General features: G+C 39.4%; 2 protein-coding genes across 2 annotated transcripts in view; both read right to left on the bottom strand.

The window, feature by feature from the left end:
• LOC103509970 (activating signal cointegrator 1 complex subunit 3-like) overlaps positions 1 to 18,877 on the bottom strand; it is a 54,460-nt gene that overhangs the window by 680 nt on the left and 34,903 nt on the right. Inside the window, exons 21-22 of the mRNA XM_026823108.1 lie at positions 17,443 to 17,592; positions 16,647 to 16,899 (exon numbers count right to left, since the gene is read on the bottom strand). Coding sequence (XP_026678909.1) covers positions 16,647 to 16,899; positions 17,443 to 17,592 — 403 coding nt within the window. The remainder of the gene's footprint in view (positions 1 to 16,646; positions 16,900 to 17,442; positions 17,593 to 18,877) is intronic.
• On the bottom strand, positions 3,252 to 13,949 carry LOC113468011 (activating signal cointegrator 1 complex subunit 3-like). Its single transcript, XM_026824630.1, has 2 exons — positions 13,882 to 13,949; positions 3,252 to 4,549 (listed from the first exon to the last, which is right to left on the bottom strand). The coding sequence occupies exons 1-2, from the start codon at positions 13,936 to 13,938 to the stop codon at positions 4,418 to 4,420; spliced, it is 189 nt and encodes a 62-aa protein (XP_026680431.1). The 5' UTR covers positions 13,939 to 13,949; the 3' UTR covers positions 3,252 to 4,417.

The raw sequence follows: 18,877 nt of genomic DNA, 5'->3' as shown, positions 1-18,877 counted from the left end.
GCGAAGAGAGAAGGAAGAGAGGATAGAGTCAAGGGTTTTCTTTGGCGTCACCCATTTGATTTACAGAGGTCAGTATTTCAGTATGTATTACGGGCCGAGAGGCGCCGAAGCTTCGAACTCTTGACATTGGCGCGCCTCCTGGCAAGCTTAACCCTTATTAGTTAACGCGTTGGACTTCGGATATGGAGATTTTTGGTTCCTTTCATTTTTGAAATGCCTTCATCATGCCCCATTTTACGAACATAGTCCTCACTTTTTACTCCATAAACAAGCAGGGTCCGTCCCTCCGGGAATTTTTCAGCCCGTAGTGATAAGAGAAAATCAGTACCTATGTACCTACCTAATTTGTTTAATATTCAGTTTATTATTATCATTCTTGATTTGATTTTTTGATTTTACTTTCATGTCATGATTTAAAATCAAGACTAGAGCCCGTTCTCCCTTTATTCCCAATATAATGTTCAAGTCACCCATCCATTTATTGGCCTTGCTCGGCGTAGCTTAACATAGGTGACGCTAAAACCGGTCTTAAATGATCGCTAAAACCGGTCAGTTTTTTTGGTTTTTTGGCTTTATGGTTTTCTGGACAAAATTTGTGTTCCTGGTAAAAAGACCTTTAATTTGATACATAGGTCGACCAGGTTTGGATAAGTCCTTCTATGGGGACAGACAGACAGACACCGAAGCGAATACAATAGTCCGTCCACTATACCTTTTATTATTAGTAATAATAAAGGAAGGACGGACTAAAAATCAGGGGAAACTGACGACAAGTGGGAAGGGGCCTTTACCTGGTCGATCTGTCCATCATCAAAGTGAGGTAGGAGTACCCTGGACAGGTCAGAGTACGTCCGACAGGTAACCAGGCCAGGGAGGGTGTTAGGGTTCTTATTTCTGAACAGATGCAGGTTCTCCTTCACCACATGGGGGAGTTGAAGGAGAGGAGAGTCTTGTAACCATAGAGCTTGAATGATCATTTGCATGAGATGTTGTAGGGAGATGACACAGGAGAGCCAACCATACTCTGCTGTCACGTCGATCAATGCCTGTCAAAGTAAATGAGTTAAAGCAATTAAATATTTTTTTTTATACCTTGGATCTTGGTCATACTTCAAATTTTTAATTTTTCCCCTATATATTTCTGAAGAAGAAGAAGAAGAAGAAGAAGAAGAAGAAGAAGAATAAGAAGAAAAAATAATTGCAAAATATCTTTTTTCCACGTATTGTAGATTCGAACTCTTGAAAAACCACTCGGTGGGATTAATGTCCGATGTGTTCTCTACCACCTAACCCTTAGAGCTCCTTTATTATATCGTCAAATTCTCAAATAAATGAGAACAAAAATTCCATTATTGAGATATTGGAAAAATCCTACAATGCTGCAGTGAGCACCAAAGTTGTGACATAATAACACAAAGAAACCGCATTTACATTACATACCATTTGATCTGATGTCGAGGGGCTGGTAGTAGTCAGAGTAGAATCACCATCTTCATCAGAACTGGCTGTGACGTCTACATTGATATCTTTGGGTAGTAGTAGAGTAATGTCCACATTGATGAGTGGCATGATAGATAGGACACGGTGAATCTGAAATACATAGGTAGTACATTAATGGCCGATCTTACACTGAGAGGTAACACGGTGTCAAGACTGTCAAAGGTTTTCTTTGACGTCACCGATTTGATTTACAGAGGTCAGTATTTCAGTATGTATTACGGGCCGAGAGGCGTCGAAGCTTCGAACTCTTGACATTCGCGCGCCTCCCACAGACAGACACCGAAGCGAATACAATAGTCCGTCCACTATACCTTTTATTATTAGTAATAATAAAGGAAGGACGGACTAAAAATCAGGGGAAACTGACGACAAGTGGGAAGGGGCCTTTACCTGGTCGATCTGTCCATCATCAAAGTGAGGTAGGAGTACCCTGGACAGGTCAGAGTACGTCCGACAGGTAACCAGGCCAGGGAGGGTGTTAGGGTTCTTATTTCTGAACAGATGCAGGTTCTCCTTCACCACATGGGGGAACGCGTTGGACTTCGGATATGGAGATTTTTGGTTCCTTTCATTTTTGAAATGCCTTCATCAGGCCCCATTTTACGAACATAGTCCTCGCTTTTTACTCCATAAAAAATCGGGGGAAACTCACGACAAGCGGGAAGGGGCCTTTACCTGGTCAATCTGTCCATCATCAAAGTGAGGTAGGAGTACCATGGACAGGTCAGAGTACGTCCGGCAGGTAACCAGGCCAGGGAGGGTGTTGGGGTTCTTATTTCTGAACAGATGCAGGTTCTCCTTCACCACATGGGGTAGTTGAAGGAGAGGAGAGTCTTGTAACCATACAGCTTGAATGATCATTTGCATGAGATGTTGTAGGGAGATGACACAGGAGAGCCAACCATACTCTGCTGTCACGTCGATCAATGCCTGTCAAAGTAAATGAATTAAATCAATTAAATATTTTTTTTTATTACCTTGGATCTTGGTCATACTTCAATTGTTATTTTAATTTTTCCCCTGTATATTTCTGAAGAAAAAAAAAAATTGCAAAATAGATTTTTTCCACCTATTGTAGATTCGAACTCTTGAAAAACCACTAGGTGGGATTAATGTCGGATGTGTTCTCTACCACCTAACCCTTAGAGCTCCATTATTATATCGTCAAATTCTCAAATAAATGAGAACCAAAATTCCATGCCTCGCCTGGAACGAACCCGTACCCTTGACCACTACGCCGAGTGAGCGGCTTGACCACTACGCCGAGTGAGCATTTTAATTGTGTTAAGCATAAATGCTTGTCACAAATGTCGTTCCCCGCTTAATGCACTACGCTAAATTTTTTGACTTGACTTGGACTGGAACCAACAACCTCCAGACCCGAAGTCCACGCTAACCACTGCACCACTGAGGTTGGTTGTTTTATAGCTACTATATTATTGATTATAGCCTACTATATTATTGATGAATCAATGTCTTACATGGGGTTCTGCAGGAGACGTCGTATGAAGTAGGTCCAAGTCAAATAGTCCACCGCTTCCTGTGTTGTCCTGATGGTCCGGGCTACTATCTCAGCATTGAAATGATCTGGTAGTACAGGAAGCAGAGAGGATTCCACAGGGAATGGCTCGTACAGGAACTTCTTGTAGTAGTTCTTCTTGGCATCATGAACCTGGCGATGGAAACATTGAAATTAATAAGAGCTTCCTGTAATGGCTACTATCTCAGCATTGAAATGATCTGGTAGTACAGGAAGCAGAGAGGATTCCACAGGGAATGGCTCGTACAGGAACTTCTTGTAGTAGTTCTTCTTGGCATCATGAACCTGGCGATGGAAACATTGAAATTAATAAGAGCTTCCTGTAATGGCTACTATCTCAGCATTGAAATGATCTGGTAGTACAGGAAGCAGAGAGGATTCCACAGGGAATGGCTCGTACAGGAACTTCTTGTAGTAGTTCTTCTTGGCATCATGAACCTGGCGATGGAAACATTGAAATTAATAAGAGCTTCCTGTAATGGCTACTATCTCAGCATTGAAATGATCTGGTAGTACAGGAAGCAGAGAGGATTCCACAGGGAATGGCTCGTACAGGAACTTCTTGTAGTAGTTCTTCTTGGCATCATGAACCTGGCGATGGAAACATTGAAATTAATAAGAGCTTCCTGTAATGGCTACTATCTCAGCATTGAAATGATCTGGTAGTACAGGAAGCAGAGAGGATTCCACAGGGAATGGCTCGTACAGGAACTTCTTGTAGTAGTTCTTCTTGGCATCATGAACCTGGCGATGGAAACATTGAAATTAATAAGAGCTTCCTGTAATGGCTACTATCTCAGCATTGAAATGATCTGGTAGTACAGGAAGCAGAGAGGATTCCACAGGGAATGGCTCGTACAGGAACTTCTTGTAGTAGTTCTTCTTGGCATCATGAACCTGGCGATGGAAACATTGAAATTAATAAGAGCTTCCTGTAATGGCTACTATCTCAGCATTGAAATGATCTGGTAGTACAGGAAGCAGAGAGGATTCCACAGGGAATGGCTCGTACAGGAACTTCTTGTAGTAGTTCTTCTTGGCATCATGAACCTGGCGATGGAAACATTGAAATTAATAAGAGCTTCCTGTAATGGCTACTATCTCAGCATTGAAATGATCTGGTAGTACAGGAAGCAGAGAGGATTCCACAGGGAATGGCTCGTACAGGAACTTCTTGTAGTAGTTCTTCTTGGCATCATGAACCTGGCGATGGAAACATTGAAATTAATAAGAGCTTCCTGTAATGGCTACTATCTCAGCATTGAAATGATCTGGTAGTACAGGAAGCAGAGAGGATTCCACAGGGAATGGCTCGTACAGGAACTTCTTGTAGTAGTTCTTCTTGGCATCATGAACCTGGCGATGGAAACATTGAAATTAATAAGAGCTTCCTGTAATGGCTACTATCTCAGCATTGAAATGATCTGGTAGTACAGGAAGCAGAGAGGATTCCACAGGGAATGGCTCGTACAGGAACTTCTTGTAGTAGTTCTTCTTGGCATCATGAACCTGGCGATGGAAACATTGAAATTAATAAGAGCTTCCTTGTAAGGAATAAATAATTTTTAATTTCTTGAAGTGTGACCTACGTAAACTTGAACCGCAACAATGTTCAAGATTACGTACAAAATCATACTGACTAATGTTTTACTCACTCATTCAAATGCTCCTCATTATGTCTCACAGGTAACAGACTGTACTCGTACGAACTACACATGACTGCCAGCAATTCAGCCAGGTTCAGGTCAGGTTTGAGTAATTGCTGATAGGTGAGCATTGTACTGTGCGAGAGATAATAGTAGGAAGCTATGCGTCCCATGGAGGTAGGAGCTACGGAACGACAATCCTGAGGGAACAAGAAATAGTATGAAATTAAGTTTAGTATCATATTCTATGTATGTATTTGTAAACATCCTACTTTGTGTCAAGAGTAGGTACACAATCACAGCCTACATAAACGGTTATAAGAAAATCACCCTCTAACGTAAAATGGGATCAAAAAAAAAACCCTAAAACTGTTTCCTAAAAATCATCGCCAGCGGAAATGGCACTTTACTGACGGATCACTGAAGTTAGGAACGTTGAGTGCCAGCCTAAGTAGCGCGTCTGGCTTGTAAGCGCTAGGGCGCGGGTTCGATTCCAGGGGCGGATTTTATCCTGAACGGATAAGGTCCGTTCTCGGAACGGCTGTCTTTCTCCTATCCTGTCTTCCTTCCCTTCAAAAAGCAACATTGGCCGTTGCTGATACCTGGACAAGTCGTCTAGGAGAGGATGTACTACTGGCTTTTTCGGGTTTCACTCAACCTCACGAGATAGTTGAAATCCGGGCCCTTTCTGTTCTTATTTGATGGGTCTTTTAAAACCCTATTGATCAAAAACTTCAAGATTCTTCGTTAAATTTACTGTATCATGACCATGACAAATTTCAAGTTTCTCGGACCTACCGTTTATAGAAACAGAAACTCTGAAAGTTCTGAAACCTATTTAACACACAGAGATAATGATGGATAAATAAATGAACGCGTTGGACTTCGGATATGGAGATTTTTGGTTCCTTTCATTTTTGAAATGCCTTCATCAGGCCCCATTTTACGAACATAGTCCTCACTTTTTACTCCATAAAAAAATCGGGGGAAACTCACGACAAGTGGGAAGGGGCCTTTACCTGGTCAATCTGTCCATCATCAAAGTGAGGTAGGAGTACCCTGGACAGGTCAGAGTACGTCCGATAAGTATGTATTGTGTATTATGTTTATGTATTTATGTTGTGAGGTTCATTTTGTTATTTTGTTGCACTTTTTACATTTTCAATTTTTTATGTCGCTGTCTCTCTTTCTATCACTCTTTCTCTCTCCCTCTTCTTTTTCTCAGTCTTTTCTCACTCAAGTGAGGTCGACATTGACAGTAAGCCGTCTCCATTGTTGTGAGGTTCATTTTGTTATTTTGTTGCACTTTTTACATTTTCAATTTTTTTATGTCGCTGTCTCTCTTTCTATCACTCTTTCTCCCTCCCTCTTCTTTTTCTCTTTTTCCCACTCAAGTGAGGTCGACATTGACAGTAAGCAGTCTCCATAGGTGTCTGTCTAGGGCTGTTTCTGGGACAACTTCTTTCTCTCAAATCTTCATACACATTATCCATCCACCTCTTCTTTGGTCTTCCTTTACTCGTTTTTCCTGTCACTGTCATTTCTCTCACGACTTTCCAACTTTCCATACATACCCTTTCTTTCTTCTTTCCACATGCCCAAACCATTACAGTTTTCTTTCTTGTACCAACGATTTACCAGATGGCCGCATTTTACCAATCCATGATCTCGGACTTAAACCTTAAACCGAACACCTGTAAAACATAGGTACCTACATACCTGTGTATCGCCAAAAAAAAAAAAAAAAAAAAAACAACAACAACAACAACAACAACAACAACAACAACAACAATAAGTGCTTACTAAGTAAGTAGGTAGGAGTAGATAAGAAGTATCTGATATAATTTTAAATATGTACTGCATTATTACATTCCTACTTAAAGGGTGGTAGTGGTAGGTGAGCCAATTATTGATTTATTTCTTATCAAATTATCATTATTATTATTTTTAAATCGAACCCCCCAAGTCCAAGTGGTACGTTTTTGTACAATGACAGTGGACTTCTTTTACTGCACCTAGTACCCCTTTTAGCCAATCTTATTTGGGGTCGGGGTTACCCTCCTTCATCCTACCCTTCCATACCCTCCTATCTAATGCCTCCTCCCTTTTCCATTTGTATTGCACCTTTGACTTAGGGAAGAGAGCTCCTGAGATTGTTTTAAGGCAATTCGATTCAGTATTTCAAGTCTACCTTAGGAGGTGCTTCAGAAACCAAGAGTAACACCCTGTATATGTGTAAGTACATAGTCTGAGCATACATAGGTATTTAGGTACATACATTATTGATTTATTTCTTATCAAATTATCATTATTATTATTTTTAAATCGAACCCCCCAAGTCCAAGTGGTACGTTTTTGTACAATGACATCAGTGGACTTCTTTTACTGCACCTAGTACTTACCCCTTTTAGCCAATCTTATTTGGGGTCGGGGTTACCCTCCTTCATCCTACCCTTCCATACCCTTCTATCTAATGCCTCCTCCCTTTTCCATTTGTATTGCACCTTTAACTTAGGGAAGAGAGCTCCTGAGATTGTTTTAAGGCAATTCGATTCAGTATTTCAAGTCTACCTTAGGAGGTGCTTCAGAAACCAAGAGTAACACCCTGTATATGTGTAAGTACATAGTCTGAGCATACATACATAGGTACATACAGATTTAAATAAGTACATATTGGTAATATTAATATCAAATGAGTATACGCCTATACTATCATCATGTTGTGACCTTTCTGATATGAGAACACACTACCTACCACTATGGGAGTAGAGACAGAATAGGTATGGGTGGATGTATGGAAACACTATCACTATCAAGTAAATATAGACTTAAGTATAAGTTACCTATAAAGTTATGTTTTAAGTTATAAGTATGTTACGAGTATATTGTTGAGTGTAAACTCTCAGAAAACACAGAATTACGATAAGAAACACTTAAGGTGCGTCCACACTAGGCGACCAACGCCGATCAACAAAGCCTGGACTGGACTCTTCTTCTAAAGTTTTCCAGTACCAATCACCTTAGCAGTACCTTAGGTTAGGTAATAGGTACTGTAAACCAGGGTTCTTGGCTTACCTTATTTTATAATTGACTAGGGTTCTTTGTGGCAATTATAAAATAATTATATTATTATAAAATAAGGTAAGCCATTACCTAATTTGGGTGTCTAATATGAATCTAATTAATAAAACACCAGGGTTCTTTTCGGATTTCTCAGTCAATAATAAGTCGGATCCCTAAAACAGTGCTTCTCAAACTGTGTGCCGCGGAAACATTGGAGTCTTGAAAAGTGTGCCGCGGTAGTGACAGAAGAAGCACTGTCCAGTGTTCAAACGTACCTATGGATACCAGAGAGTTAAGATCCCACTCATTGACAAAGTAATCCACTGAAAAGAGTGGTTCTTTTTCATAACTCACTCAAGCACTCATTAGTCTCATTCTTTACAAATCTCCAGACTATAGTGTAGGTACACACTTTTAGGTACCTAACAAATATACATAGCAACAATATGCATATATGCAAGCCATTCATTCAATATTGAGACATTTTCGAATGATATGAGTTGTAGACAGGATCACCGACTTGTGCGCATCTCAAGAAAGGTAGAAGCAAGCACGTTAGAAATCAACCAATTAGATTGTTTAATCCAAGAGTTCATCTTAAATCAAGTTTAAACACTGCTGTCCTGGTGAATTTTAGAAAAGCAGAAAATCACGGTGACACCAAAGAAAACCCTTGACACTGTGTTAACTCTCAGTGATAAGACCGGGGATTAGAGATTTATCGCACGAAAAAATTCGGATATGACTACATGCCTAGAGACCACTATTTCTACTACTTCTCTGTTTGATTCAATAGCGTGATGTGGTCAGAACTTTTTTTTTAAGAGGTTTGACAGAGGGAACTGTAACTGCTATGGTCTTATCGTCCCGAAATCGAAGAGAGAAAGAAGATAGGATAGGAGAAAGCCAGCCGTTCCGAGAACGAACATCATCCCATCAGGATAAAATCCGCCCCGGGCGGAAATCGAACCCGCGCCCTAGCCCTTACAAGGCAGACGCACTACCAACTAAGCTAACTAGGCTGGCGGTCAGTTTTTTTCTTTCTAAAAAGCTAGTAAGTAGTGAACCTCTGTACAGGCTTGTGAAAACCATCACTTGGTCTAGAACGCAAGAGGTCCGGGTTTGATTCCCGGTGGAATTGGAAAACATAAGTTACCTTTGCTGTAAAGTTTACACTAGATGCAACGTGCAACCCTCACATATCGTTTCTCTCCCTTCTAAACAGAAACAAATGTAATAAAGCGAATGATTGTAAATTGCAGAGCAGTTAAATACAATATTACGTTAGTTTTACGCTTTCTCCTCCTCCTCTTCCTTATTTCCCCCCTCCCAATACCTATTCTCCCTTCCTCCTTTCCACCTTCTCTTTCTTTCCCCTTCTTCCTATCTCTCTCTTCTTCCCCCTTATTTCTTCCCCTCCTTCTTCCTCCCCCTCTTTCTTCCCTGTATTTCTGCTCTCCCTTTCTCTCTCCTTCTTCCTATCTCTTCCTTCCCCCTTCCTCCTCCTTCATAGCTCTTTCTCCTGTTTTTCGTTTTCCCCTCCTGTAAGTCCTCCCCCTCTTTCTTCCCTGTATTTCTGCTCTCCCTTTCTCTCTCCTTCTTCCTATCTCTTCCTTCCCCCTTCCTCCTCCTTCATACCTCTTTCTCCTGTTTTTCGTTTTCCCCTCCTGTAACCTTACCCTCCACTCCTCCCTCTGGTGCTCATCTTCCTCATTCTTCCCCTCTTTTTCTTCCTTCTTCTTCAATTTCTCTCCTCTTCCTGTTCCTTCTTCTCCTCTTCCTCTCCCTCCACTCCTTTCAGATGCTTGTTCTCTTCCTCTTCCTTCTGGTGCTCATCTTCCTCATTCTTCCCCTCTTTTTCTTCCTTCTTCTTCAATTTCTCTCCTCTTCCTGTTCCTTCTTCTCCTCTTCCTCCCCCTCCACTCCTTTCAGATGCTTGATCTCTTCCTCTTCCTACCTCTTCTGCTGTTCCTCCATCTCTTATTTTCTCCTCCACTCTTCCCTTTCCCCTCCTCCAACATTTTTCTTGTCACCCTCATTCACCTTTACAAGTTAAATGAGATTTTCCTTTAATGACCACATCTTGCCTCCTTCTTAGTTCCTTACTAAAATATTTATACACACTCCCACAATTCCTCATTCAGAGGGGATGAATCAGTCAAATAATTTGTAGGGAAGAACTCCAAATTCCAAATGATTTTGGAGTAATTTGGAGGGAAGAAATTACTGCTTGTCCAATGAGTGTTCAAACTTCTAGAAAATGTAGATAATTTTAGAGGGAAGAGATCTTTGTGAAGATCATCTTTGCTTCACCACAAAGACTGTGGTGAATCAAATATGTTCTATCTGTAGGTAGAGTTTAAAGTTGAAACAAAAAAAAAAAAAAAAAAAAATGAATAAAATATTTTTTATTTTTGGGAAGGTTTTAAAGTTAAAAAAAAAAAAAAAAAAAAAAAAAAAAAAAACTGGATAGTTACTTTCGATTTGAAGTTTCTCAAGCTAGAAAGTGGGTAACTACAGATCTACCATCCATTTTCTTAAATACTTTTAAGAAATTAGAAATATTTTCATTTGGGTATTGTATTTTAATATTACAACTTCTAAATATTTTGTTCGGGAGAAAGGAAATGCTTGTCCAATGAGTCATCCACTATACAACATGTAAGTAGGATGTGCAGATTAGTGGATTGTTTGTTTACTGTTGTTTGTTCACCATTAAGTAATAGCCCAACCCCCTCCCTTCTTTTGGACTTTATCACTCTGTCACTCTATTTTGTAGCATTCCCTTCCCTTTACTTACGTAATTTGTAAGATGTGTCACTGCCGACACAAGGCTAAATCTCAAAGTACCGACCTAATGGGTATTCTGTCCTTATGTCGTTTGTGATATGGGTGAGATCCGAGAGAACTTAAATTATTTTCCAAATCTCAAAGTACACAAGTCCCCATTACCCAACGGGTAGATATCTACATGAGGATCAAAAAATGAGATCCTAAATTTATTGAATGCATCAAAATACCCTATGGCCAGTCTAGTTAGCTTAGTTGGTAGTGTGTCTGCCTTGTAAGCACTAGGCCGCAGGTTTGATTCCCACCCGGGACGGATTTCATCCTGATGGGATAATGTTTGTTCTTGGAACGGCTGGCTTTCTCCTATCCTATCTTCCTTCTGATTTCGGGACGATAAGACAATAGCAGTTACAGTTCCCTCTGTCAAACCTCTTTTTTTTTAATACCCTATGTTAACAGCATTGACTTTTACATCTTTAATTTTGGGAATTGAACTCGAGATGAATGGATATCAAGTTAACCTGCCTTGGTAGAACATTTAAGTATTGGTCAAGGGAATAATGTTGTAAATAGGAGGACATGGGTTCAATCCTCAGCAAAAAAAAAAAATAATAATAATAATGGTAAATTTTCTTCTCAATATGATGTGACTTTGAGCACATCATAAATAAGTAAGCAGTCTTAATATCATTCAGGTAGAATTTTTACTAAACTTACCTACTTATTTTGAACTTGCAAATTTTTGTGGTCAAAATGTGAAATCCTAACAAACAGGGTATTTTATGACTCAATGCCCTTCCTACTTCAATAGGTAGATGTCCATTGACATGACTTGGTGTAAGCATAGAGTGAAGCAGAGAGCATCGAGCTTGCTAATAAAGGAAGTGACAGATTCAAATGGCAAAGAGCTCACTGCTCCACTCTGTCCTTACACTCAGCCGTCCTTTTGCATGCTCAAACCACAAATCTCCAGATCCAAAGTCCAACACATTACCTAACCACTACACCATTGTGGTCGGTCTAGTTTCTGTTGGTATTACAGTAAAGAACACCATTAGAATATCACACCTGACTACTCTGACTAGTGACTAACCAAAAATGTAAACAATTCTATACCTAGCTGTGACACGGTGAAGTGTTTGTTCTAGTTTTGTAAATTTCCAACACATTCATTTCACATGACAGCGTCAATAGTGTAGTCACAACCCAAAGGCTTCAAAAGATCTTTTGTTCCATCTTCACACAAAAATGACACTCCTTAACTCAAGAATTCAAGATCCTTGGCTCAACACATACCTCAAAAAGAAATTCCCATTTTGTGACATTTGAAACACTGGGAACCTTTAGAAACACAGCTTAAGCAGGTAGGCTATTTTGTATTTACAAATCAGAAAACACAACACACACAAACACTCAAAAAAAGCTCGGGAAAATTGATGTAGGTAAGAAAGAAAAGTTTAGGGGAAAAAACTGTATTGATAAAATGTTTACTATTTTTCTCTCAAGCTTTGAGGAGCAAAAACCGATACCTACTAGAAACAAAATTCACACGTGAAATTTCGAACACAATTTAATTTGTCGAGCACACCAAAAGGCCATTCAATCCTTCGCGACATTTATTGATTCGGTTGTTAAAATTCGAAAAAACACTTTTGACATTTTTTCAAAATCCACGGAAGGAAAAAAATTGTAAACATTTGAATGGCAAATAAAATTCACTTGACAACTTTTTACCCCGCGCCATATTGGTTCGATACAGACCGCATGGAGTTGAGAAATGGTATCTGTGGCGCATTCTAGCGGATATTTGAGGAATTTTTTGGAAACGTTTTTCAGGGCCGGGGCTGCAATCTGCAGTGTGAATGGGGAAGGACTTGGAGTTTTGACATCTCCACTAATTTATTTTTCCCACTTTAAGCATTAATAATTTTATTTTTCTTACATTAAAAAAATTACCTACCAAATTCGAATTTTTTCTTCATTATTTTTATGGAAAAACCTATGAATGAACACAGAGAATAGCTAGAGTGATAGAGTACCTATAGGTAGAATTATTTTTTATCCAATCATTAGAATCCGTACGTTCTTGAACAAATAGGTACAAGTAGGTACATAATAGGTACCTAATAATAAGAGAAGGTTTTCTTTCTCTTCTAATATCCGAATTTTATCCCCGGATTCCATTAAAGACAGTATACGTATGGGGGTTTGAGGGTTTAAATTTCTGAAGGGAAAATTCCAAATCTTAAAAACAAACTCTACATCACGAACATCTTTCTTTTTTTCTCTTTCTGAAGGGAAAATTCCAAATCTTAAAAACAAACTCTACATCACGAACATCTTTCTTTTTTTCTCTCTCTCTCTCTCTCTCTCTCTTTCTTTCTCTCTCTCTCTCTTTCTCTCTCTCTCTCCATCCCTCCCTCTCTATTTCTCATTCCATACTTCCCATCAGGGGGTAAAAGAGAGAAGTCCCTTCCTAAAAGTATAAATTACGTAGATACCTATATAGTAGGTAGGTATAGGATAGCAGTTTTTTTTTAAAAAAAAAGATTTTCTGTATTCCTTAGAGGTACAGGATATTTATTTTATTTTAATTCCAATAAAAAAAATAAAAATAAAAAAGTAAAACCAATTTTAGAAAAGTGTAGGGAAAAGATCTTGGGAAGCAGAAAACGAGAGAAGGAGAGAGAGAGAGAGAGAGAGAGAGAGAGAAAGAAAGGAACTTCTTGTAGTAGTTCTTCTTGGCATCATGAACCTGACAATGGAAACATTGAAATCATAATGTTTTATTTTCATTATTTAATAACATCAAGTAAATACAAATACAAGAGGATCCTTCCTAAGCCAACAATGCTTCCAAGAAGGATACAGACCAGTACAAGAAGGATTACAGTATATACGAAGAAGGATTAGGATTACATCACAGATAAGTACAAGTACATACAAGAAAATTATTTGGCTCGGTATAAGTCTTTGACATTTGTGGAAAGAAGGCAGTACTCATCATTAGACTTTCCTGGTACCATAAGCTGATGTAAAAAAAAATCTACTTATGACAATCACAGTTTGAACTCAGTTCAAGTTCAACTTTTGGATGAAGCAATCTGATTGGTTGATTCCAAACTTTTTAGCCAATCAAATTCCTTCTCCAAGAGTTAAACGAGTTTAAAGTCGGTTTGTGGTCCTGACCGTTCTGTGCCCTAAATCACCAAAGTATGGAAAAGTATCTTACAAGTGTAATAGCCAATGGAAATGCAGAATTTTGAATTTGGACGAATCATATCGAAATATGGAATTGTAAATACTTTTCCATACTTTGGTGATTTAGGGCACTGGACTCACCATGACCACGGCTACGCCACTATCATCAAACTGAGGTCTCCCAGCGCGTCCCATCATCTGCAGCACGTCCGTAAATCCGCCCCGGGCGGGAATCGAACCCGCGGCCTAGCGCTTACAAGGCAGACGCACTACCAACTAAGCTAACTAGGCTGGCAAAAACACAGTTTGAACTCAGTTCAAGTTCAACTTTTGGATTAAGCTATCTGATTGGTTGATTCCAAAATTTTTAGCCAATCAAATTCCTTCTCCAAGAGTTAAACGAGTTTAACATCGGTTTGTGGTCCTGACCGTTCTGGACTCACCATCACCACGGCTACGCCACTATCATCAAACTGAGGTCTCCCAGCGCGTCCCATCATTTGCAGCACGTCCGTGATGGGCATGTCCACATAGCGTTTACACTTGCCATCGTAATACTCCGTGCCCTTCACTATAACTAGATGGGCGGGGAAGTTGACACCCCAGGCTAGTGTGGCGGTGGCGATGAGTACTTGTATCTTGAGGCCTACGAACAGGTTCTCCACGATCTTCCGGTCTGACTCCACGAGACCTGAGGAAATAAGACAAGTTGAGGAATAGGACTTAAGGCCTACGAACAGGTTCTCCACGATCTTCCGGTCTGACTCCACGAGACCTGGGCAAATAAGACAAGTTGAGGAATAGGACTTCAATTATTGTCAACCTCCTCTTTAAATAAAAGACACTTGAAAAAATAATAATTAAGGGGGTGTGTCACTTAACGCACACGCACATACTTGTAGGTCTTTTATTCTAGATTTTGACCAATTTTTTTACATAAAGGAGAGAAAAGAATAAGAAAGAAACAGACAAGAGGCCTACGAACAGGTTCTCCACGATCTTCCGGTCTGACTCCACGAGACCTGGGCAAATAAGACAAGTTGAGGAATAGGACTTCAATTGTCAACCTCCTCTTTAAATAAAAGACACTTGAAAAAATAATAATAAGTTAAGGGGGTGTGTCACTTAACGCACACGCACATACTTGTAGGTCTTTTATTCTAGATTTTGACCAAATTTTTTACATAAAGGAGAGAAAAGAAAGAAAGAAACAGACAAGTTTTATTTTATTTATTTGATTACACGCTAAGCATCACGGCCATGTGTGATAAAAGATATTTATTTATTTATTTATTTGATTACACGCTAAGCAACACGGCCATGTGTGAGATAAAAGATATATATATTAAAAAAATAAAAGTTAGTAATCTTATTTGCTCCGGCCCTTTCTGTTCTTATTTGATGGGTCTTTTAAAACCCTTTTGATCAAAAACTTCAAGATAGGTACTTCGTTAAATTTACTGTATCATGACAAATTTCAAATTTCTCGGACCTACCGTTAAGAAACAGAAACTCTGAAACCTATTTAACAGCCAGAGATAATGATGGATAAATATGTGTAATGTCTCTTGTGGCCCTCGGGTGCGCAAAGGTTGGACAACCCTGGAGTAAATCTTTTACATTCATGCTGTTGATGTCAGAATTGTCAGATAAGTTTGCTTCGGATGGGATTTGAACCCGCAAACTTCACATGAGTTATTGATAAAGGTTCATAAGAGAGAATAATGGAAACGAAAAATGGAACTTTGAAACGAAATTAGGCTATTCACTTTAAAAGAAAAATAAATCATAATTAAAAAATAATATCGTTTTACGATAGCTGGAACATTTTCTAGAAAAGAATATGAAGTCACTTCTAATGCAGAAGACCATGGTTCGAAGACAAAGGAAAGTTTTTCCCCCTTGTTGGAACAGGTAAATAAATAGGTACCTAACTAGTTGGTTGTTCTAGAAAGAAAACTTCTCAAGTCTTAAATATCTTAATTCTACATTTCTTCTGACAATTAAATTGTACCTAGCAAAGTAAAGACAAGAAGAATCACATCACAGGTCGTGGAACTCAGGGAGTTTATTCAACGTGGAATCTCAATGAGAACTGCTGATCTAATCCTAGGTATGAGTCTGATATTAGGTCTAGACTCAGCTCAAACGATCCTGAAAGCAGAACAAATAAACAAGGTTACCTACGTCTGGCTGGGGGACTTTAAACAGGGAGGATACCAGTCTGAATTTCCCTTACTAAAGAAATAGGAAAGGTTGAGTGCAAAGGGCATCCACACGTAAAATTTCTAGCCCCAAAGCAATCACCCTAGTTAGGGTTGATTGAGAATCTGACGAAAAACGCCACACGCGAAAAGGCGAAGAATAAGACCTACTCTTTTGCTTTTTTAGAAGTTTGATAGAGGCGTCCTAAAGGCGAAGAGAGAAGAAAGACAGGATGGCAAGTCAGCCGTTCCAAGAAGAAACCCTATCTGTTTAGGATAAATCCATTTTTGGCCGTTCTTTATGTTAATCCTGTCCATTTTTCCTATCTAATCAGGATAAAATCCGCCCCGGGTGGGAATCGAACCCGTGACCTAGCACTACCCTCCAAGCTAACTAGGCTGGCTCTACGTATGCTTACCTCGCTGTGATGGACTATTGAAGCTGATGTAAAAAAGGAATAAAGGGAGAACGGGCTCTAGTCTTGATTTTAAATCATTACATGAAAGTAAAATCAAAAAATCAAATCAAGAATAATAATTTTCTTTAATCACGATCGAATAAACAAGGGGCTAAAAAATCCCCGGAGGGACGGACCCTGCTTGTTCCTATCTAATCAGGATAAAATCCGCCCCGGGTGGGAATCGAACCCGTGACCTAGAACTACCCTCCCAGCTAACTAGGCTGGCTCTACGTATGCTTACCTCGTTGTGATGGACTATTGAAGCTAATGTAGTTCATAAGGTCAGGTTTTCGACCGAAGTAGATCCTCTTCAGACTAATGAGTTCTTCATTGCGTGGATAGCCCAAGGTTAGGAACCAGCCTTCCTGTTTGGGTTTGGAATACTTGGGAGCATACACTGTATTCTCTCGATTCCGATGAGCATTTCTCATTTGTACGAGCAGCGTGTATACTTTACCTGGCTGTATGCTCACTGGGGTATCATCCATTGGAATCTAAACACAAGTTAACATGGAGTGTATGTAACATTATAATTCTATGTTGGCACACTATAATAAATAATAATAATAAAAACAAGTTAACATGGAATATTAAAGGAAATGAAGAGGTGTACCAGCTTCGATGTGGGGTAGGAGAAAGCCTGCCGTTCCTAGAACGAACCTTTTTGTTTATGATAAAATCCGCCCCTGGCGCAAATCTGTCACCTAGCGCTTACAAGGCAGACGCTCTGCCTTCCAAGCTAACCAGGCTGGCAGTTCACGATTCGAGCGTAATGTACAGACGAAACTAAAATTTTATCCACATAATAATAATAATAATAATAATAATAGTGCTTATTTATACTGCTCGCATAGCACTGAAAAGTCCCTTTACTCCAGCAGTAGGCTACTACTATTATTGTGGTCAAATTCTCAAATTATGTTGATAAAATTCTATACCTCGGCTGGGATTGAACCCACGCCCTCCTGTTTACCAGGCGAACGCCTTGACCACTACGCCACCGAGGCAGGCACTACACCACATAGATATATACATACCATTTGATCTGATGTCGAGGGGCTGGTAGTAGTCAGAGTAGAATCACCATCTTCATCAGAACTGGCTGTGACGTCTACATTGATATCTTTGGGTAGCAGTAGAGTAATGTCCACATTGATGAGTGGCATGATAGATAGGACACGGTGAATCTGAAATACACAGGTAGTACATTAATGGCCGATCTTACACTGAGAGTTAACACAGTGTCAAGGGTTTTCTTTGGCGTCACCCATTTGATTTACAGAGGTCAGTATTTCAGTATGTATTACGGGCCGAGAGGCGCCGAAGCTTCGAACTCTTGACATTGGCGCGCCTCCTGGCAAGCTTAACCCTTATTAGTTAACGCGTTGGACTTCGGATATGGAGATTTTTGGTTCCTTTCATTTTTGAAATGCCTTCATCATGCCCCATTTTACGAACATAGTCCTCACTTTTTACTCCATAAACAAGCAGGGTCCGTCCCTCCGGGAATTTTTCAGCCCGTAGTGATAAGAGAAAATCAGTACCTATGTACCTACCTAATTTGTTTAATATTCAGTTTATTATTATCATTCTTGATTTGATTTTTTGATTTTACTTTCATGTCATGATTTAAAATCAAGACTAGAGCCCGTTCTCCCTTTATTCCCAATATAATGTTCAAGTCACCCATCCATTTATTGGCCTTGCTCGGCGTAGCTTAACATAGGTGACGCTAAAACCGGTCTTAAATGATCGACTGAAGTGTTATCTAAAACTTTCTCGCTTTGAGTTCATAGGTCGTCGCGACAAATTTCAAGATCAGAGCTCATTATTTTGTGTGAGAAAATGTGAAAAAAAAAAAAAAAATACAATTACCCAATTAACTTTAAGCCACCCACCCATTTATTGGCCTTCCTCGGCGTAGCTTAACATAGGTAACGCTAAAACCGGGCTTAAATGATCGACTGAAGTGTTATCTAAAACTTACTCGCTTTGAGTTCATAGGTCGTCGCGACAAATTTCAAGATCAGAGCTCATTATTTTGTGTGAGAAAATGTGAAAAAAAAAAAAAAAATACAATTACCCAATTAACTTTAAGCCACCCACCCATTTATTGGCCTTCCTCGGCGTAGCTTAACATAGGTAACGCTAAAACCGGGCTTAAATGATCGACTGAAGTGTTATCTAAAACTTACTCGCTTTGAGTTCATAGGTCGTCGCGACAAATTTCAAGATCAGAGCTCATTTGTGTGAGAAAATGTGAAAAAAAAAATCCCACAATTACTCAATTAACTTTAAGTCACCCATCCATTTATTGGCCTTGCACGGCGTAGCTTAACATAGATGACGCTAAAACCGGTCTTAAATGATCGACTGAAGTGTTACCTGAAACTTTCTCGCTTTGAGTTCATAGGTCGTCGCGACAAATTTCAAGATCAGAGCTCATTTGTGTAAGAAAATGTGAAAAAAAAA

This window comes from Diaphorina citri, unplaced genomic scaffold (genome assembly GCF_000475195.1).
Source record: "Diaphorina citri unplaced genomic scaffold, Diaci psyllid genome assembly version 1.1 scaffold2, whole genome shotgun sequence".
NCBI lineage: Eukaryota > Metazoa > Arthropoda > Insecta > Hemiptera > Psyllidae > Diaphorina > Diaphorina citri.
This window is presented reverse-complemented; position numbering and strand designations above follow the sequence as displayed.

Coding starts and splice junctions, on each gene's coding strand:
- LOC113468011 (XM_026824630.1), bottom strand. CDS start 13,938: ATGATGGGACGCGCTGGGAGACCTCAGTTTGATGATAGTGGCGTAGCC. Junction 4,550..13,881: donor GTGGCGTAGCCGTGGTCATG/GTGAGTCCAGTG, acceptor TTCCATCGCCAG/GTTCATGATGCCAAGAAGAA.